Source organism: Oncorhynchus kisutch, linkage group LG9 (assembly GCF_002021735.2).
Source record: "Oncorhynchus kisutch isolate 150728-3 linkage group LG9, Okis_V2, whole genome shotgun sequence".
Taxonomy (NCBI): Eukaryota; Metazoa; Chordata; class Actinopteri; order Salmoniformes; family Salmonidae; genus Oncorhynchus; species Oncorhynchus kisutch.
Genome location: NC_034182.2, coordinates 17234780 through 17256946, shown reverse-complemented (window position 1 = coordinate 17256946; position 22167 = coordinate 17234780). Strand labels below are relative to the sequence as shown.

At 43.0% G+C, this 22167-nt stretch overlaps 1 protein-coding gene across 5 annotated transcripts in view; it reads left to right on the top strand.

Moving 5' to 3' along the window:
• The window catches only part of LOC109896831 (lysine-specific demethylase 5A-like), an 88974-nt gene that overhangs the window by 44778 nt on the left and 22029 nt on the right, over positions 1 to 22167 (top strand). For 4 of the 5 annotated variants that reach the window (XM_031832038.1, XM_031832037.1, XM_031832036.1 and 1 more), the window contains exons 9-21: positions 1509 to 1628; positions 3220 to 3378; positions 3652 to 3833; positions 4629 to 4791; positions 5538 to 5657; positions 6691 to 6885; positions 7180 to 7361; positions 13089 to 13213; positions 13340 to 13490; positions 13791 to 13911; positions 14115 to 14291; positions 14421 to 14599; positions 21741 to 21897. In XM_031832038.1, the coding sequence (XP_031687898.1) occupies positions 1509 to 1628; positions 3220 to 3378; positions 3652 to 3833; positions 4629 to 4791; positions 5538 to 5657; positions 6691 to 6885; positions 7180 to 7361; positions 13089 to 13213; positions 13340 to 13490; positions 13791 to 13911; positions 14115 to 14291; positions 14421 to 14599; positions 21741 to 21897 (2031 nt within the window). The remainder of the gene's footprint in view (positions 1 to 1508; positions 1629 to 3219; positions 3379 to 3651; positions 3834 to 4628; positions 4792 to 5537; positions 5658 to 6690; positions 6886 to 7179; positions 7362 to 13088; positions 13214 to 13339; positions 13491 to 13790; positions 13912 to 14114; positions 14292 to 14420; positions 14600 to 21740; positions 21898 to 22167) is intronic. The other variant, XM_020491215.2, reaches the window with a different exon arrangement.

Genomic DNA, 22167 nt, shown 5'->3' with positions numbered 1-22167 from the left:
ACTTGAATTTTCATGCTCGTCATGCATGTATTCTATATCAATGGAAGATTTTTGCAGAAGTTGTGAATTATAATAATTGATTTATTGTATTGCTTTCGGAAAATGTATCTCAAATAGCACAACATGACCACATATAGTGCATAAATACATACAGTTCACACCTGCCTACCACGTGTTATAATTTTGGCTCCGTATGAATAGGTTGTAGTGTTTGTAAAGCCGTGATGATATACAGAACCGGTCAAGTTTTGACACGCCTACTCATTCAAGGGTTTTTCTTTATTTTTACAATTTCTACATTGTAGAATAATACTGAAGACATCAGAACTATGAAAAAACACATATGGAATCATGTAGTAACCAAAAAAGTGTTAAACAAATCAGCATATATTTGAGCTTCTTCAAATAGCCACCCTTTGCCTTGATGACAGCTTTGTACACTCTTGGCATTCTCTCACCCAGCTTCTTGAGGTAGTCACCTGGAATGCATTTCAATTAACAGGTGTGCCTGGTTAATTTGTGGGATTTCTTTCCTCAATGCATTTGAGCCAATTAGAAATTGTGACAAGGTAGGGGGGTATACAGAAGATAGCCCGATTTGGTAAAAGACCAAGTCCATATTATGGCAAGAACATCTCTAATAAGCAAAGAGAAACGACAGTCCATCATTACTTTAAGACATGGAGGTCAGTCAATACGGAAAATGTCAAGAACTTCAAGTGCAGTCGCAAAAACCAAGCACTATGATGAAATTGGCTCTCACGAGGACCGCCACAGGAAAGGAAGACCCAGACTTACCTCTGCTGCAGAGGACAAGTTCATTAGAGGTACCAGCCTCAGAAAATTCAGCCCCAATAAATGCTTCAGAGTTCAAGTAACAACATCTCAACATCAACTTTTCTGAGGGGGCTGCGTGAATCAGGCCTTCAGGGTCGAATTGCTACAAAGAAACTACTACTAAAAGACACCAATAAGAAGAAGAAGAGACTTGCTTGGGACAAGAAATACGAGCAATGGACAATCGACCGGTGGAAATCTGTCCTTGTCCAAATTTGAGAATTGTGGTTCCAACCGCCATGTCTTTCAGACGCAGAGTAGGTGAGCGGATGATCTCCGCATGTGTGGTTCCCCATTTAACCAGCATGGCTACCACATCATTCTGCAGCAATATTCCATCCCATCTGCTTTGCGCTTAGTGGGACTATCATTTGTTTTCAACAGGCCGATGACCAAACACCTCCAGGCTGTGTAAGGGCGGAGTGCTGTGATGGAGTGCTGCATCAGATGACCTGGCCTCCGCTATCACCCAACCTCAACCCAATTGAGTTGGACCGCAGAGTGAAGGAAATTCAGCCAATAAGAGCATATGTGGGAACTCCTTCAAGACTGGAAAAGCATTCCAGGTGAAGCTGGTTGAGAGAATGCCAACAGTGTAAAATTGTCAAGGCAAGTGGTGTCTGCTTTGAAGAATCTCAAATATAAAATATTTTTTGATTTTCACCCTACAGGAGTGCAGTAAGCCGCGGGAGGCGTTTGGCTTTGAGCAAGCCGTGAGGGAGTACACCCTCCAGAGCTTTGGAGAGATGGCTGACCACTTCAAGTCAGACTACTTCAACATGCCTGTGCACGTACGTATCAAAATCAAACGGTCACCTTGAGTAATAGGCAAAAATCTAAAAAACTTTTTCTTTTGGAATATACCCTTTGTTGGCAATGACAGAGGTCAAACGTTTTCTGTCTTCAAGGTTGTCACACACTGTTGCTGGTATTTTGGCCCATTCCTCCATGCAGATCTCCTCTAGAGCAGTGATGTTTTGGGGCTGTTGCTGGGCAACACGGACTTTCAACTCCCTCCAAAGATTTTCTATGGGGTTGAGATCTGGAGACTGGCTAGGCCACTCCAGGACCTTGAAATGCTTCTTACGAAGCCACTCCTTCGTTGGCCGTGTTTGGGATCATTGTTATGCTGACAGACCCAGCCACATTTCATCTTCAATGCCCTTGCTGATGGAAGGAGATTTTCACTCAAAATCTCATGGTACATGGCCCCATTCATTCTTTCCTTTACACGGATCAGTCGTCCTGGTCCCTTTGCAGAAAAACAGCCCCAAAGCATGATGTTTCCACCCCCATGCTTCACAGTAGGTATGGTGTTCTTTGGATGCAACTCAGCATTCTTTGTCCTCCAAACACGACGAGTTCAGTTTTTACCAAAAAGTTATATTTTGGTTTCATCTGACCATATGACATTCTCACAATCTTCTTCTGGATCATCCAAATGCTCTCTAGCAAACTTCAGACGGGCCTGGACATGTACTGGCTTAAGCAGGGGGACACATCTGTCACTGCAGGATTTGAGTCCCTGGCGGCGTAGTGTGTTACTGATGGTAGGCTTTGTTACTTTGGTCCCAGTTCTCTGCAGGTCATTCACTAGGTCCCCCCGTGTGGTTCTGGGATTTCTGCTCACCTTGTGATCATTTTGACCCCACGGGGTGAGATCTTGCGTGGAGCCCCAGATCGAGGGAGATTATCAGTTGTCTTTTATGTCTTCCATTTCCTAATAATTGCTCCCACAGTTGATTTCTTCAAACCAAGCTGCTTACCTATTGCAGATTCAGTCTTCCCAGCCTGGTGGAGGTCTACAATTTTGTTTCTGGTGTCTTTGACAGCTCTTTGGTCTTGGCCATAGTGGGGTTTGGAGTGTGACTGGTTGTGGACAGGTGTCATTTATACTGATAACAAGTTCAAACAGGTGCCATTAATACAGGTAAAGAGTGGAGGACAGAGGAGTCTCTTAAAGAAGAAGTTACAGGTCTGTGAGAGCCAGAAATCTTGCTTGTTTGTAGGTGACAAAATACTTATTTTCCACCATAATTTGCAAATAAATTCATAAATATCCTACAATGTGATTTTCTGGATTTTAGTTGAAGTGTACCTATGATGAAATTACAGGCCTCATCTTTTTAAGTGGGAGAACTTGCACAATTGGTGGCTGACTAAATACTTTTTTGCCCCACTGTATGTTCTGGCTAGGTCCATCTCAAAATCAAGTCTGACGTATTCAACACACTTTTTTTGGGGTGATTTATATATATATATATATATATTTTTTTCGTCCTTCATGCTGTTTGAAGTTGATCACCTAACCTTTCTCTCCCACTAATGCGCAATCACATTTAAACAATGCATGTGTGTGTTCTCCTTTCTCTGCACCCCCAGATGGTGCCTACAGAGCTAGTGGAGAAGGAGTTCTGGCGTCTGGTGAGCTCCATCGAGGAGGATGTCATTGTGGAGTACGGAGCTGACATCAGCTCTAAGGAGGTGGGCAGCGGCTTCCCCGTTAGGGATGGCAAGAGACGGCTACTGGGAGACGAAGAGGTAACTATGCACCAACTGGGACAAATGACCTCGACTCTTTCTCGTTAGTCTTTCGCCACCTTTTCAAAACGCATTGGAGGTGAAGATCTGTTCCTACATTCGGACCTTCTCCTCTAATGCCTTTTATGGAATAGAGAGAGGACAGGACACAAGGAATCGAGGAAAGATTAATTGAGAAAGTGCCCCAGTATGAAATCCATGCCCTTAACGGCTTGCTTTTGTGATTTACGATCAATAAGTAACTTTGATCACCCCTGTCTTGTTCTTCTGTAGGAGTATGCCAATTCAGGCTGGAACCTGAATAATATGCCAGTCCTGGAGCAGTCGGTCCTTACCCACATAAACGTGGATATCTCTGGCATGAAGGTGCCCTGGCTCTATGTGGGCATGTGCTTCTCCTCCTTCTGCTGGCACATCGAGGACCACTGGAGCTACTCCATCAACTTCCTGCACTGGTAAAGTAACAAACATGAATTTCTTGTCCTAAATCAGCCGCTTACCCAAGTATTTATTAATACTATATTTTTTTTGTTCAAAGGACACATAACATGTTTTTTTAAGTCCTCAGTGGGAAGAGACAGACAAATTCACAAAACAATGTAAACCGTATACAATGTTGCTGTTGCGGAAAAATTCTTACACAGGGAAAGTAAATCTTAAATGAATCTTTGTTTATTGTCAGCGCGCTGGAGAGGTTCCAACTCAATACACCATAGTACACATGTCAATCAGGAGCTCTCCCTGGGCCATTCCCAGCAGTTGTCTTCTATATGGCTATACACAGACAAGTTATATTTGCATGATTTAGCATAATTAATTAATCATTACCGTTTTGTTTCATTCATGTGACTGACCAATACTGTTTCATAACATGACAGACCAACACCTCACGAGGCTTCTCCTCTCCTCTCTGAAACCTTGAAACAGAACTTTTGTTCGTTCTCAAAACAACATCTGGGCGTACTGCCAAATTGCAGCTACTGATAAGTGAGGATTTGTACAGTCACTTGAATGAACACAAACATTGGCTTATAACAGCCCTCTATTTAATCTTCAAATAATATTTTTGCAGGAATCTCCTTGCGAATGATTTTGCCGAAGATTGTAATAGAACACAGAAATGAGTTATAAGAAAAGCACCAACATTCAAATTCCCATTACATTGCAATGGGTCGTAGATACAATTGTTCTCCCTATCTTCATTTGTCTGATTGGTTAACCATCTTCCCTCTCTCTGCCTGTCTCTCCAGGGGGGAGCCTAAGACTTGGTATGGTGTCCCGGCCCACGCGGCAGAGCAGCTGGAGTCAGTGATGAAGAAGCTGGCCCCAGAGCTGTTTGACTCTCAGCCTGACCTGTTGCACCAACTTGTCACCATCATGAATCCCAACGTCCTCATGGAGCACGGAGTGCCCGTATGTAGTGTGTGTTTCCATCAGTAGCTCTGTATGTATCAACTGTTTCATAGGAGGAGTGCTGATCTAGGAACAGTTTTGCCTGTTGGATCACAATGAATAAGTTTATATATCTCAAGGGTCGAGATCTGACCCTCGATCAGAACTCCGCCTCTGAGACCCTTGATACATACGGCCCCTGGCCTCTTTTACGCAGTGGTGTGAAGTACTTAAGTAAAAATACTTTAAAGTACTGCTTGAGTAGTTTTTTGGGGTATCTATACTGAACTTTACTGTTTTATATTTTGGACAACTTTTACTTAACTACATTCGCCAGACATTTTGCCTGACACCCAAAAGTTCTCGTTACATTTTGAATGCTTATCAGGACAGGAAAATTGTCCAATTCACGAATTTATCAAGGAAACATCCCTGGTCTACGCTATTGCCTCTGATCTGACGGACTCACTAAACACATGCTTCATTTGTAAATGATGTCAGAGTGTTTGAGTGTGCCCCTGGCTATCCATAAATTGAAAAAAAGAAAACTGCCATATGGTTTGTGTAATATAAGCAATTTTAAATAATTTTTACTTTTAGACTTTTACTCAAGTAGTATTTTACTGGGTGACTTTTACTTGAGTCATTTTCTAGTAAGGCATCTTTACTTTTACTCAAGTATGACAATTGGGTACTTTTTCCACAGCTGTTTTTACAAGACCAATTCTGCATCGTGTCTTTTACTGGTGTGTGTTTGTGCCACTTAGGTTTTCCGCACCAACCAGTGTGCGGGGGAGTTTGTGGTGACCTTTCCCAGAGCCTACCACAGTGGCTTCAACCAGGGATACAACTTTGCTGAAGCTGTCAACTTCTGTACCGCAGACTGGGTGAGTTTAAAGTTTTAGCAAGTGTTTGTGTGTAAACACATATTACCAGAATTGGAATTTTGAAATTTGGAGTAGGTTTGGGCGGTATATCAAGATATCATACCTTCATACCGATTTTTGTGCCATAACGTAATATTCGGTAATATTCACTGTTTTCACACCCAATTGATAATCTGTAATCTAAAGGTTAACAATGCTAACAAGAACATGTAAAATCCCATAGTGAATGCTAACTAAATGCTAACAATCGCATTGCGAATATTTTATAGTCACTGACCTAAACTATACAAGTAACTCAAATGCTGCACGCACAAAACAAATATTAGACAGCAAGGCTTTGGATCCAGAAGGGGATTATCTGAATGCTTGACTTTGGAAGAAGCTAACCACTTAGCTAACTAACTACTAAATTAGCAAACCAAATGCAGAACTTCAGAGCATTTACCACATTTTAGACAGTTACTTAGTTATAAGATATCTTGCTAGCAAACATTTAGTTGTGAATTCCATACTGTAACTAGATCACCTGGCGCATGCTGCACAACTGTGAGTGACTCACAAGGCTGTGGTCTCGGTAGTTCTGTGCTTGTAAACAAAAACAACGTGACTGGGGACTACCGTTCATTTTTCATTATGAAGCTTATGTTACTGGTGAAATGGAAGATTGCAATCTTTATCTCCAAACATATTGCACAAGTTGACTGCAGGTATTTACTTGAGTAGCAACCGATATACAAATTAATAAATAAAAAAACATCAAATAAGTAGTTTCAATGCTATTGGCGGTATTGGAAAACCATCCCGTGGCTATTTCCAAATGCCCCGGTATACCGCCCAAGCCTAGTTGGGAGCTTAAAATCATTTCGTAAAATATTTTATACCCTTCTTACTGTCTGCATTGTTGTCTTGGTGAATCAATCATCTTGGATATTCCAGTTCCATTGCTTTCTTTGCTTCTCCTTGATGTTTTGAGGAGAAAAGATCCAAGGAATCGATTAGACTTTTGACTGTCTCTGTGTCCATCCCCTTCAAGCTCCCGATGGGTCGTCAGTGTGTGGCCCACTACCGGCGGCTCCACCGCTACTGTGTCTTCTCCCACGAGGAGCTGCTGTGCAAGATGGCTGCCGACCCCGAGAGCCTGGATGTGGAGCTGGCTGCTGCAGTCTTCAGAGAGATGGGAGAGATGATGGAGGAAGAGACACGGCTCAGACAGGCCTTGCAGGAGATGGTGAGGGACAGGGCCCAGGGTGATTTCTATATAAACAACTTTTTGTCACTTGAGGAGAACTTGACAGGAGGGCCAGGACAGAGACGGTGAAGTAATGCAAGCGGGGTTTACTTGGGAATACATTATGATGATATACTATCTAACAATATGTTGACATTGCACAATCCCAAAGATATGTTTCAAATGATTTCCTATCACCCCAAAAGTGAAACAATTCTGTAATTTCACATTCGTCCTTCCAGTCTAGTTCAAGTGGATTGTTTTCTGGTTGCGATTTTCCCTCTATGTCTGCAGGGTGTGCTGTCCTTGGAGCAGGAGGTGTTTGAGCTGGTCCCTGATGACGAACGGCAGTGTCAGAAGTGTAAGACCACCTGTTTCCTGTCAGCTCTGACGTGTCCCTGCAGCCCAGAGCATCTCGTCTGTCTGCACCACGCCAAGGAGCTATGTGAATGTCCCCTGGGAATCAAGTGTCTACGGTTAGTTACTACAGCTGTGTGATATGGACAAAAGTCCATCTGGAGCAATAACTTCATAACAATGTGCACTAGTTTTTTAAATTTATTATCCTTTAAACTACTACTAGCTTAATGGTTGTAGCCATCAATTGTCCTATTAACAATCACCCATGTTAACAAACATTTCATTTCAAACTTCACATTTATCTAAAATAGGCTCCTTATCGTAATGATCGCTAAGTGATTTGTCAAATCAAATTTGATCAAAATTGTATATGTCACATGAGCGAATACAACAGGTGTGGGACTAATTTACAAGCCCTTAACCAACAATGCAGTTTTAAGAAAATACCAACAACAAAGAAAGTAAGAGTTAAGAATAACAAATCATTTGTCTGGGTAGCCATTTGATTAGCTGTTCAGGAGTCTTATGGGGTAGAAGCTGTTTAGAAGCCTCTTGGACCTAGATTTGGCGCTCTGGTACAGCTTGCCGTGCGGTAGCAGACAGAACAGTCTATGACACGGGTGGCTGGAGTCTGACAATTTTTGGGGCCTTCCTCTGACACTGCCGTGTACAGAGGTCCTGGATGGCAGGAAGCTTGGCCCCGGTGATGTACTGGGCCATATGCACTACCCTCTGTAGTGCATACGGAGGCCGAGCAGTTGCCATACCAGGTAGTGATGCAACCACTCAATGGTGCAGCTGTAAAACCTTCTGAGAATCTGAGGACCCATGCTAAATCTTTTCATTCTCCTGAGGGGGAATAGGTTTTGTCGTGCCATCTTCACGACTGTCATGGTGTGCTTGGACCATGTTAGTTTGTTGGTGATGTGGAAGCCAAGGAACTTGAAGCTTTTTCAACCTGCTCCACTTCAGCCCAGTTGAGAATGGGGGCATGCTCGGTCCTCTATTTCCTATAATCTTCTTTGTCTTGATCACGTTGAGGGAGAGGTTGTTATCCTTGCACCACACGGTCAGGTCTCTGACCTTCTCCCTACAGGTTGTCTCGTCGTTGTCGGTGATCAGGCCTACCACTTTTGTCATCAGCAAACTTAATGATGACGTTGTTGGAGTCATGCCTGGCTCTGCAGTCATGAGAGAGAACCGTGAGTACAGGAGGGAGCTGAGCACGCACCGCTGAGGGGCACCCATGTTGAGGGTCAGCGTGGCGGATGTTTTGTTACCTACCCTTACCACATGGGGGGCGGCCCGTCAGGAAGTTCAGGATCCAGTGGCAGAGGGATGTGTTTAGTCCCAGGGTCCTTAGCTTAGTGATGAGCTTTGAGGGTACTATGGTGTTGAATGCTGAGCTGTTGTCAACGAATAGCATTCTCGCATAGGTGTTCCTTTTGTCCAAGTGGGGAAGGGCAGTGTGGATTGCATTAGAAATTGCCTCATCTGTGGATCGGTTGGTGCAGTAATGCAAATTGGAGTGGGTCTAGGGTTTCTGGGATAATGGTGTTGATGTGAGCCATGACCAGCATTTTAAAGCGTTTCATGGCTACAGATGTGAGTGCTATGGATCGGTAGTCATTTAGGCAGGTTACCTTAGTGTTCTTGGGCACAGGGACTATGGTGGTCTGCTTGAAACATGTTGGTATTACAGACTCAGTCAGTGACAGGTTGAAAATGTCAGTGAAGACACTTGCCAGATGGTCAGTGCATGCTCGGAGTACACGTCCTGGTAGTCCGTCTGGCCCAGCGTCCTTGTGAATGTTGACCTGTTTTAAAGTTCTTACTCACATCGGCTGCAGGAGAGCGTGATCACACAGTCGTCCGGGACAGCTGATGCTCTCATGCATGTTTCAGTGTTACTTGCCTCGAAGCGAGCATAGAAGTTATTTAGCTAATCTGTTAGGCTCATGTCACTGGGCAGCTCCCGGCTGTGCTTCCCTTTGTAGTATAATACTTTTCAAGCCCTGCCACATCCGTCGAGCGTCGGCGCCGGTGTAGTACAATTCGATCTTAGTCCTGTATTGTTGCTTTGCCTGTTTGATGGTTTGTCGGAGGGCATAGTGGAACTTCTTATAAACTTCCGGGTTAGAGTCCCGCTCCTTGAAAGCGGCAGCTCTACCCTTTAGCTCAGTGCAAATGTTGCCTGTAATCCATGGCTTCTGTTTATAATAAAAAGTATTTAGTCAGCCACCAATTGTGCAAGTTCTCCCACTTAAAAAGATGAGAGGCCTGTAATTTTTTATCATATGACAGACAAAATAAGAGAAAAAAATCCAGAAAATCACATTGTAGGATTTTTTATGAATTTATTTGCAAATTATGGTGGAAAATAAGTATTTGGTCAACTACAAACAAACAAGCAAGATTTCTGGCTCTCACAGACCTGTAACTTCTTCTTTAAGAGGCTCCTCTGTCCTCCACTCGTTACCTGTATTAATGGCACCTGTTTGAACTTGTTATCAGTATAAAAGACACCTGTCCACAACCTCAAACAGTCACACTCCAAACTCCACTATGGCCAAGACCAAAGAGCTGTCAAAGGACACCAGAAACAAAATTGTAGACCTGCACCAGGTTGGGAAGACTGAATATGCAATAGGTAAGCAGCTTGGTTTGAAGAAATCAACTGTGGGAGCAATTATTAGGAAATGGAAGACATACAAGACCACTGATAATCTCCCTCGATCTGGGGCTCCACGCAAGATCTCACCCCGTGGGGTCAAAATGATCACAAGAACGGTGAGCAAAAATCCCAGAACCACACGGGGGGACCTAGTGAATGACCTGCAGGGAGATGGGACCAAAGTAACAAAGCCTACCATCAGTAACACACTACGCCACCAGGGACTCATCCTGCAGTGCCAGACGTGTCCCCCTGCTTAAGCCAGTACATGTCCAGGCCCGTCTGAAGTTTGCTAGAGAGCATTTGGATGATCCAGAAGAAGATTGGGAGAATGTCATATGGTCAGATGAAACCAAAATATAACTTTTTGGTAAAAACTCAACTTGTAGTGTTTGGAGGACAAAGAATGCTGAGTTGCATCCGAAGAACACCATACCTACTGTGAAGCATGGGGGTGGAAACATCATGCTTTGGGGCTGTTGCCCAGCAACAGCCCCAAAACATCACTGCTCTAGAGGAGATCTGCATGGAGGAATGGGCCAAAATACCAGCAACAGTGTGTGAAAACCTTGTGAATACTTACAGAAAACGTTTGACCTCTGTCATTGCCAACAAAGGGTATATAACAAAGTACTGAGAAACCTTTTTTATTGACCAAATACTTATTTTCCACCATAATTTGTAAATAATTTCATAAAAAATCCTACATTGTGATTTTCTGGATTTTTTCCCCCTCATTTTTTCTGTCATAGTTGAAGTGTACCTATGATAAAAAAATTACAGGCCTCATCTTTTTAAGTGGGAGAACTTGCACAATTGGTGGCAACTAAATACTTTTTTTGCCCCACTGTGTGTACATACAGTCACTGTGCACTTATTGATAAAGCCAGTGACTGATGTGCTGTACTCATCAATGCCATTGGAAGAATCCCGGAACATATTGCAGTCTGTGCTAGCAAAACAGTCCTGTAGTTTAGCATCTGTTTCATCTGACCACTTTTTTATAGACCGAGTCACGTGTGCTTCCTGCTTAAATTTTTGCTTGTAAGCAGGAATCAGGAGGAGAGAGCTTTGCGAGAGAGAGCTTTGGACACGTCTCTGTGTGTGGAGTAAAGGTGGTCTAGAATTTTTTTTCCCTCTGGTTGCACCGACCACTAGGTGCGCCGCCTCGCGTTTTCCTGTTTGCTTATGACTGTATACAGCTCATTGAGTGAGGTTTTAGTGCCAGCATCGGTCTGTGGTATGTAGACAGCTATGAACAATACAGATACACTCTCTAGGCAGATAGTGTGGTCTACAGCTTATCATGAGATACTCTCTCAGGTGAGTAAAACCTTGAGACTTTCTTAAATATCGTGCACCAGCTATTGTTTACAAATATGCTTAGGCCCCCACCCCGTGTCTTACCAGAGGCAGCTGTTCTTTCCTGCTAATAGTGTATAACCCACCATCTGTATTTTCTTATTGTCTTCGTTCAGCCACGATTCTGTGAAACCTAACATATTACAGTTTTTAGTGTCCCGGTGGTATGATATACATGCTTTCAGTCCGTCCCATTTATTTTCCAGCGATTGAACGTTAGCTAGCAGAATGGAAGGAAAAGGCAGATTAGCCACTCATCGCCTGATCCACACAAGGCACCCTGATCTCTTTCCGCAAAAGCTCAGTTTCCTTTTCCAGCGAATCACGGGGATCTGGGCCTGGTCGGGTGTCTGTAGTATATCCCTTGCATCCGACTCATTGAAGAAGAACTCCTCGTTCAATTTGAGTTGAGTAATTCGAGTTCTGATGTCCAGAAGCGTTTTGGTCATTAGAGACGGTAACAGCAACATTATGTACAAAACAAGTTACGAACAACGCGAAAAAACAAACTAAATATCATGGTTGGTTTAGAGCCGATATGACGGCAGCCCTCCCCTCCGGCGTCATCATCATTGTTATGGTCAGTGTCGATAAAAATGTTCTTATCGTCCCAGCTTAACTAAGGAGGGGTGTGGTTGTTGGGGTGGGAGGGCAGCTCTACTGAGGAGAGAGGGGTGGGTGAGTGAATAAATTAATTTAGGGAGTTACAAGTGTCTCTGCTGAGAAGGAATGGATAAATGGATGGATGAATGAAGTAGAGGTGTTAGGAACTCTGTACTGCTCAGAAGCCCCCATAAGAGCCCACTGATTAATCATTGTTGTTTTACCTGTCAATGCATCAGTGATGACTTGGATGTAGTTTCACTGACCCAAAATAAATCAAATCTCCATTGAAAGTAGCTTTTTAATGATTCAATAGGTAAAAGAGGTTACCCTCTTGAAGCTAGGTGGCAGAATTTTCACTTTTGGATAAATAGCGTGCCCAATTTCAACTTCCTGCTACTCATGCATATCTTATATTCTTGTCATTTTCAGTTCCTACCGCTTCCACTGGATATCACCAGTCTTTGGAATTTGGTTGAGGTTATTCCTTTGTGCAATGAAGAAGTAGGCAAACTTGGACCTGGGGACACTTTTGTGAGTTGCGCAAGATGTGAAAAGCAGCGCTGGTTTGTTTTCTTTCCTGTATTGAATACAGATTGCCCCATCTACAATTTGATCGATTATTAACGTTTAAAAATACCTAACGTTGTATTACAAAAGTTGTTTGAAATATTTTGGCAAAGTTTATAGGCATCTTTTGAAATATTTTGTAGTGACGTTGTGTTTTTTTCTGTATCAAACGTGCTTTATAAATGGACATTTTGGATATATATGGACGGAATTAATCGAACAAAAGGACCAATTGTGATATTTATGGGACATATTGGAGTGCCAACAAAAGAAACTCGTGCCTGCAGGGTTGAAATATGCTAGCTCCTTTGTTCACTGCTGGTGCAGATGGTGCAGTTTATCAGATAATAGCTGCTTATGCTTTCGCCGAAAAGCATTTTTAAAATCTGACATGTTGGCTGGATTCACAACGAGTGTAGCTTTTATTGAGTATCTTACATGTGTGATTTAATGAAGGTTTGAATTTTATAGCATTTTATTTGAATCTCTCGCTCTGCATTTCCTCCGGCAATTGGCCAGTTGAGACATTTGCGTCCCGCCTATCCCGAAGAGGTTTTAATATGGGTCAATTTGACCACGTATAGCAATCAATATTAAATAGATTCTGACGCTCTTCTGTCTCTTTGTATTCCAGCTACCGGTATGATCTGGAGGAGTTTCCCTCCATGTTGTATGGGGTGAAGTCCAGAGCCCAGTCCTATAACACCTGGGCCAAGCGGGTCACTGATGCCTTGGCTGCTGACCACAAGAACAAGAAAGGTAGGAGGACAATCTGTACTGTAAAGGTGGAAATACTCTGCAAAATATTATAACAATTGTACTATGAAACCCCATGCCTCATGTCTTTCTTCCCTGTCTGTGTCTCTGTCAATCTCCCTTTGTCAGACCTGATAGAGTTGAAGGTTCTTCTGGAGGATGCAGAGGACAGGAAGTATCCAGAGAACAGTCTGTTCCGTCGGCTCAGAGAGATGGTGAAGGAGGCCGAAACCTGCTCTTCTGTGGCCCAGGTACTGCTCAGCCGCAAGCAGAGACACAGGTCAGTAGAGTACAGATACACACACTGCTGTTATGTCACACTAAAGTTTATATCCCTATTCTCTACCCTTCTCCTGAATTGTGCACTTGCACACTCCACACCATAGAATTAAAAGCATTGGTTTGGTGCCAGCATTCTCCTTTATTGTTTTTACACCATATAATCTGTGAGGGAGAGTGTGCTAGTGCACACTTTGGGAGAAGGGTAGCAAATCGGGACATAACCTAAAGCACCATTTAACATGTATACCTCTACCTGTGAGTAATAAATCAACTCAAAGTATATGTCTCTGTATTCCAGTACCAGGCAGCATCCAGAGTGCAGCAGGACTCGTAACAAGCTGACAGTGGAGGAGCTGAAAGTCTTTGTAGAGCAGCTGTTCAAACTGCCCTGTGTCATTGGACAGGCTCGACAGGTCAAAGTAAGTCCCACACCTAATACAGTCACTGGCCCTTCTTAAGAAATGTACAGTAATTCTCCTCCTCTTGACATCCTCCTCTATTTGTATTATATCACTGAAGTTGACCTGTCCCCAAACCACTATTAGTTGATTAGTAGTCCTTGATTGTTAGTATTTAACACCATATCCCTCAGCCCTTCATCCCTGTCTCCCTCCCTCCACAGGAGTTACTAGAGAACGTGGAGGACTTCCATGAGAGAGCCCAGGTAGCCCTGGCTGACGAGCTGCCTGACTCCTCCAAGCTGCAGGCCCTGCTAGACCTGGGTGGAGGTCTGGATGTGGAACTACCTGAGCTGCCCAGGCTCAAACAGGAGCTGCAGCAGGCCCGCTGGCTGGATGAGGTGATGACTGATGATATTATTGTACATTAGCGTAGTGTTTTACCTCACTTTGTGCTTTCTTCAGCAGTCTAAAATGTATGTTGTATGGGAGAGGAAAATTATTTAATTGAAACATTTTGTTATCATTAGGTGCGTGTGACGCTGGCAGAGCCCCACCGGGTGACCCTGGAGCTGATGAAGCGGCTGATAGACTCTGGGGTGGGGCTGGCACCACACCATGCTGTGGAGAAGGCCATGGCTGAGTTGCAGGAGATACTCACTGTGTCAGAGAGATGGGAGGACAAGGCCTGCGCATGCCTACAGGCCAGGTAATGATGAAGATACACATTACACACCTATGGAACAGTTCTCTCATCTGCCTAAAGGCCAGGTAAATGAGAATATGACAATGCTTTTCTAAAGTCACCTCAAATCAAATTTTATTGGGCACATACACATGGTTAGCAGATGTTATTGCGATTGTAGGGAAATGCTTATGCTTCTAAAGCCGACAGTGCAGCAGTATCTAACAATTCCACAACAAAACCTAATACACACAATCAAATCAAATCAATCTAGTAAAGGAATGGGATGAGAGTATATATATATATATATATATGTGTGTATATATATATGTGTGTATATATGTGTGTATATATGTGTGTATATATGTGTGTATATATGTGTGTATATATATGTGTATATATGTGTATGTGTATATATATGTGTATATATATATATATATATATATGTGTATATATATATGTGTATATATATATATATATGTGTGTATATATATATATGTGTATGTGTGTATAAAATATATATATATATGGATAAAATATATGGATAAGCAGTGACAGAGCGGCTAAGATATGATAATGAAGGATACAGTATATACACTAGAGGTTCGACCGATTATGATTTTTCAACGCCTATACCGATTTATTGGAGGACCAAAAAAGCCAATACTGATTAATCGGCCAATTTTCTTTTTGATTTTTTTGTGTACATGTATTTTTTTTTTGTAATAATGACAATTACAACAATACTGAATTAACACTTATTTTAACTTTATATAATACATCAATAAAATCAATTTAGCCTCAAGTAAATAATGAAACATGTTCAATTTCATTTAAAGAATGCAAAAACAAAGTGTTGGAGAAGAAAATAAAAGTGCAATATGTGCTATGTAAGAAAGCTAATGTTTCAGTACCTTGCTCAGAACATGAGATCATATGAAAGCTGGTGGTTCCTTTTAACATGAGTCTTCAATATTCCCAGGTAAGAAGTTTTAGGTTGTAGTTTATTATAGGACTATTTCCCTCTATACCATTTGTATTTCATTAACCTTTGACTATTGGATGTTCTTATAGGCACTTTAGTATTGCCAGTGTTACAGTATAGCTTCCGTCCCTCTCCTCACTCCTCTCTGGGCTCGAACCAGCAACACAACGACAACAGCTACCATCAAGCAGCGTTACCCATGCAGAGCAAGGGGAACAACTACTAGAAGTCTCAGAGCGAGTGACGTTTGAAACGCTATTAGCTAGCCATTTCACTTCGGTTACACCAGCCTCATCTCGGGAGTTGATAGGTTTGAAGTCATAAACAGCGCAAGGCTTGACGCACAACAAAGAGCTGCTGGAAAAACGCACTAAAGTGCTGTTTGAATGAATGTTTACGCGCCTGCTTCTGCCTACCACCGCTGTCAGATACTTAGATACTTGTATGCTTGTATGCTCAGTCAGATTATATGCAACGCAGGACACGCTTGTGTCAATTGAAGCTTATCCTCAATACTGGGAACTAAACGAATGGTGTTTTCTAATGCAAGAAATAGACCTCTGAACCTTTCACCTATTACTACCTGTCAGGGCAAGGAGATTGAGGTTGTAACCTCATATAAATATCTTGGAATTTTAATTGATGACGGCCTCTCTTTTAAATTGCATATTCAACAACTTACAAAAAAAATGAAGCTGAAATTGGGATTTTATTTTTGGAATAAGGCCTGTTTTTCTTTTGAAGCCATAAGGAGGCTAGTATCAGCTACATTTATGGCTTTACTAGACTATGGGGATATTTTATATATTAATGCTTCCGCTCAGTGTTTGAGATCAATTGACACTCTTTACCATGGCACTTTGAGATTTATTTTAAACTGCAAAACTCTTACGCACCACTGCACTTTGAATACCAGGGTTGGCTGGCCTTCTCTAGTCACTCGTAGGCTCAGTCACTGGTATACTTTTATTTACAAAGCCATTGGGGTTTACTACCTTTTTATTTGTGCATTTTTATTGTTCAGAAATGTGGTGGGTACTCTCTTCGTACGCTGGACTTCCTGCTAACTGTTCCAAATGTCCAAACTGAATTTGGTAAAAGGGCTTTTATGTACTCTGCGCCATCGTCTTGGAACACCTTACAAAATACTTTTAAACTGAAAGAACTTGTCCCGATTGGTGTTTTTAAATCACTGATGAATTACTGATGAAGGATTTTGAGGCTGATTCCCTGACCTGTCAATGTTTTTAATTTGCTGTGATATACTCTTGTGAATTCAATGGGTTTTACAAGATTACTTGTAGTTTTTCATGTTGCCTGTCTGTCATTTTTTTGTAATGACTTGGTGCTGCCTATCTTGGCCAGGGCGCTCTTGAAAAAGAGATTTTAATCTCAATGAGCCCTTCCTGGTTAAATAAAGATTAAATAAATCCCCCGAGCTGACAAGGTGACAATCTGTTGTTCTGCCCCTGAAAGAGGCAGTTAACCCACCGTTCCTAGGCCGTCATTTGAAATAAGAATGTGTTCTTAACTGACTTGCCTAGTTAAATAAAGGTGTGTGTGTGTGTATATATTTTAATTGGCGCCCAAAAATACCGTTTTCGAATTCCCTAATTAATCGGCCATTCCGATTAATCGGTCGACCTCTGATTTACACTACCATTCAAAAGTTTGGGTTCACTTAGAAATGCCCTTGTTTTCCATGAAAACATATATGAAATGAATTGCAAAATGAATAGGAAATATAGTCAAGACGTTGGCAAGGTTATAAATAATGATTTTTAATTGATATAATAGTGTCCTTCAAACTTTGCTTTCATCAAAGAATCCTCCGTTTGCAGCAATTTCAGCCTTGCAGACCTTTGGCATTCTAGTTGTCAAATTTGTTGAAGTAATCTGAAGAGATTTCACCCTATGCTTCCTGAAGCACCACCCACAAATTCGATTAGCTTGATGGGCACTTCTTACGATCAAGCTGCTCCCTCAACAGGGTTGAGATCCGGTGACTGTTCTGGCCACTCCATAATAGACAGAATAGCAGCTGACTGTGACTGCTTCTTCCCTAAATAGTTATTGTGTAGTTTGGAGCGGTTGTCCTGTTGTAGGAGGAAATTGGCTCCAATTAAGCGCCGTCCACAGGGTATGGCATGGCGTTGCAAAATGTAGTGATAGCCTTCTTCAAGATCCCTTTTACCCTGTACAAATCTCCCACTTTACCACCACCAAAGCACCCCCAGACGTCACATTGCCTCCACCATGCTTGACAGATGGCGTCTTGCACTACTCTAGCATCTTCGTTGTTTTCTGCGTCTCACAAATGTTCTACTTTGTGATCCCAACACCTCAATTTAGATTTGTCAGAGCATGACACTTTTTTCCTATCTTCCTCTGTCCAGTGTCTGGTGTTATTTTGCCCATCTTAATCTTTTCTTTTTATTGGCCAGTCTGAGATATGGCTTTTTCTTTGCAACTCTGCCTAGAAGGCCAGCATCCCGGAGTCGTGTCTTTACTGTTGACATTGAGACTGGTGTTTTGCGGGAACTATTTTATCAAGCTGCCAGTTGAGGACTTGTGAGCCGTCTGTTTCTCAAACGAGAGACACTAATGTACTTGTCCTCTTGCTCAGTTGTGCACCGGGCCTCCCACTCTTTCTATTCTGGTTAGGGCCAGTTTGCGCTGTTCTGTGAAGGGAGAAGTACACAGCGTTGTACTAGATCTTCAGTTCCTTGGCAATTTCTCGCATGGACTAGCCTTCGTTTCTCAGAACAAGAATAGACTGAGTTTCTGGGCATTTTGAGCCTGTAATCGAAGCCCCAAACGCTGATGCTCCAGAGACTCAACTAGTCTAAAGAAGGCCAGTTTTATTTCTTCTTTAATCAGGACAACAGTTTTCAGCTGTGCTAACATAATTGCAAAAAGGTTTTCTAATGATCAATTAGTCTTTTAAAATGATAAACTTGAATTAGCTAACACAACGTGCCATTGGAACACAGGAGTGATGGTTTCTGATAATGGGCCTCTGTAATCCTATGTAGATATTCCATAAAATCTGTTTCCAGCTACAATAGTCATTTACAACATTAACAATGTCTACACTGTATTTCTGATCAATTTGATATTTTAATAAGCAAAACATGTGCTTTTCTTTCAAAAACAAGGACATTTCTAAGTCACCCCAAACTTTTGGACAGTAGTGTACATATGAGATGAGTAATGTGAGATGTAATATCTACATTCTTAAAATGGCATTATTAAAGTGGCCAATGATATTAAGTCTGTAGGTTGGCAGCCGCCTCTGTGCTAGGTCTGGCTGTTTAACAATCTGATGGCCTTGAGATTGAAAAACAGCTTCTATTGCTCTGTCCCAGCTTTGATGCACCTGTACTGACCTTGCCGTCTGGATGGAAGTGGGGTGAACAGGTAGTGGCTCGGGTGGTTATTGTCCTTGATAATCTTTTTTACCTTCCGTTGACATGTGTTGTAGGTGTCCGGGAGGGCAGGTAGTTTGTCCCAGGAGATGTGTTGTGCAGACTCGCACTACCCTCTGGAGAGCCCTGCTATTGTGGGTGGTGCAGTTGCCGTACCAGGCTGTGATACAGCCCGATAGGAAGCTCTTGATTGTGCATCTGTAAAAGTTTGTCACGGTTTTGGTTGACAAGCCCAAAAAATGTCAGCCTCTTGAGGTTGAAGAGGCGCTGTTGCACCTTCTTCACCACACTGACTGTGTGCGTGGACCATTTCAGTTTCTCCGTGATGTGTACGCCGAGGAACTTAACTTTCCTCCTTCTCCACTACTGTCGATCTGGATATGGGGGATGCTCCCTCCGCGATTTCCTGAAGTCCACAATCATCTCTTTTTGTTTTGCTGACATTGAGTGAGAGGTTATTTTCCTCACACCGCCCTCCAAGTGCCCTCACCACCTCCCTGTAGGCTGTCTCGTCGTTGTTGGTAATCAGGTCTACCACTGTAGTGTCGTCTGCAAACCTGATGATTCAGTAGGAGGCGTGCTTCGCTACGCAGTCGTGGGTGAACAGGGAGTACAGGAGAGGGCTGGGAACACACCCTTGTGGTGCCCCAGTGTTGAGGATATGTTGTTTCCTACCTTCACCACCTGGGGGCGGACTATCAGGAAGTCCAGGATCCAGTTGCACAGGGCGGGGTCGAGACCCAGGCTCTCGAGCTTAATGATGAGTTTGGAGGGTACTGTGGTGTTGAGTGCTGAGCTGTAGTCAATGAACAGCATTCTCACATAGGTATTCCTCTTGTCCAGATGGGATAGGGCAGTGTTCAGTGTGATGGCGATTGCATCGTCTGTGGACTTATTGGGGCTTTAAGCAAATTGTAGTGGTGTGAAAGGTAGGTGCGATAGTCATTTAGTTCACTTGGCTTTCTTGGCCACCATTGTTCCTGTTCCCATCTTGAAGCATGTGGGGACAACAGACTGGTCTGTGCATGCTCTGAGGATGCGGCTAGTGAGGTGGTCTGGGCCGGCTGCCTTGCAAGAGTTAACACATTTTCATGTTTTACTCACGTAGGAGTGCCCACAGTCTTTGGTAGCGGGCTGTGTCGGTGGCACTGTATTGTCTTCAAAGCGTGCAACGAAGTCGTTTTAATTTGTCTGGGAGCAAGACGTCGATGTCCACGACGGGGCTTGTTTTTTTTGTATCCGTGATTGTAAACCCTGCCACATACATCTCGTGTTTTAGGCAATGAATTGCAACTCCACTTCGTCTCTATACGGACTCTTTGCTTGTTTTATTGCCTTACGCAGGGACTAACTACACTGTTTGTATTCAGCCATTTTCCAGTCGCCTTGCCATGATTAAATGCGGTACGTGTCTTCATTGTTGCGCGAATGCTGCCATCAATCCACGGTTTCTGGTTCGGGAAGGTTTTAATAGTCACAGTGGGTATAACATCTCTTATACACTTCCTTATAAACTCGCTCACCGAGACAGCGTATACGTCAATGTTGTTATCTGAGGCTACCCAGAACATATCCCAGTCCATGTGATTAAAGCAATCTTGAAGCGTGGAATCCGATTGGTCAGACCAGCGTTGAATAGACCTAAGCACGGGTGCTTCCCAATGGACTCATGGTCAGATTTGCCAAAAGGATGGAGGGGGAGGGCCTTGTATGTATTACGGAAGTTAGTGTAGCGGTGATTGAGTATGTTACTCACTTGTGTACTGCAATCGATATGCTGATAGAATTTAGGTAGCCTTGATCTCAGCTTTGTTAAAATCCCCAGCAACAATAAATGCAGCCTCAGAATATATGTTTTCCAGTTTGCATAAAGTCCAGTGAAGTTCCTTTATGGCCGTCTTGGTATCCGCTTGTGGGGGGATGTACACGGCTGTTACGATAACCGAGGATTTCTCTTGGGAGATAATACGGTCGGCATTTGATTGAGGATTTTGGGGTTAGGTGAACAAAAGGACTTGAATTCCTGTAAGTTGATTAACGAGTCATGGTGTAATTGTAACATGAACCATACACCCCCGCCTTTCTTCTTACCAGAGAGATGTTTGTTCCTGACGGCGCGATGCACTGGAAATCCCGTTGGCTGTACGGACTCCGACGGCATGTCTCCAGCTGGCCATGTCTCTGTGAAACAGTGTTAAAATCCCGGATATCTCTTTGGAAAGTAACTCTTGCCCTAATTTCGTCGACTTTGTTAACTAGGGACTGGACATTAGCGAGTAATATACTCTGAAGCGGTGGGGGTGTGCGAGCAACCGAAGCCTCACAAGAAGACCGCTCCGGCAACCTCTCCTTTGTCTGTGTTGTTTTGGGTCGGCCTCTTGAATCAGTTCAAATGCCTTGGGAGATGCAGACAAAGGCACTGATTTGGGAAAGTCGTATTCCTAGTCGTAGTGCCGGTAAGTTGACGTCTCTCTGGTATCCAATAGTTCTTCCCGGCTGTATATATTAACACACAACACTTTCTGGGCTAACAATGTAAGAAATAATACATATAATACATGCCCTCTCTCGTTTACAGCATATGCCTTTAGCTTTGGTGTCATATGCTTGGGTCGTGTTCAATAGGATACACCTTCGCAAAAATGTTGGGCAAATCCAATTCCTGTTTAGCATATTGCATCAAAGGATGCCTGTAACTGTCAGATGATGAATTTCTCTAAATCCATTATTTCTTGTCGCTTTCCTCCCCCAGGCCTCGACACAGCATGCTAACCCTGGAGAGCATCATGATAGAGGCCAGGAACATACCAGCCTACCTGCCCAACGTCCTGGCCCTCCGAGAGGCTCTGCACAAGGCCAAGGAGTGGAGTGCCAAGGTGGATGCCATTCAGGTAGTGTCGCGTCGCACGGTAATTACTAAGTATAGATTCAATTTGTGATGTATATAGATGTAGCTACAGGATAGACGGGCATCTCTCAATATTTGTCTTTGATGCCCTCGGCTCTGTTTATACGCAACGGAATGGCCTGATCATTTGTTAGAAGCTTACATTAGCTATGTTTCCATCAATTTATCGAAAGATTTTCAAGCGGGGGCATCCCTAGTGGCACTGCAGTTGCAGTTCTTGAGGCCTCACTACAGCCCCTGGTTTGATCCTTGTTAACTAGGGACTGGACAT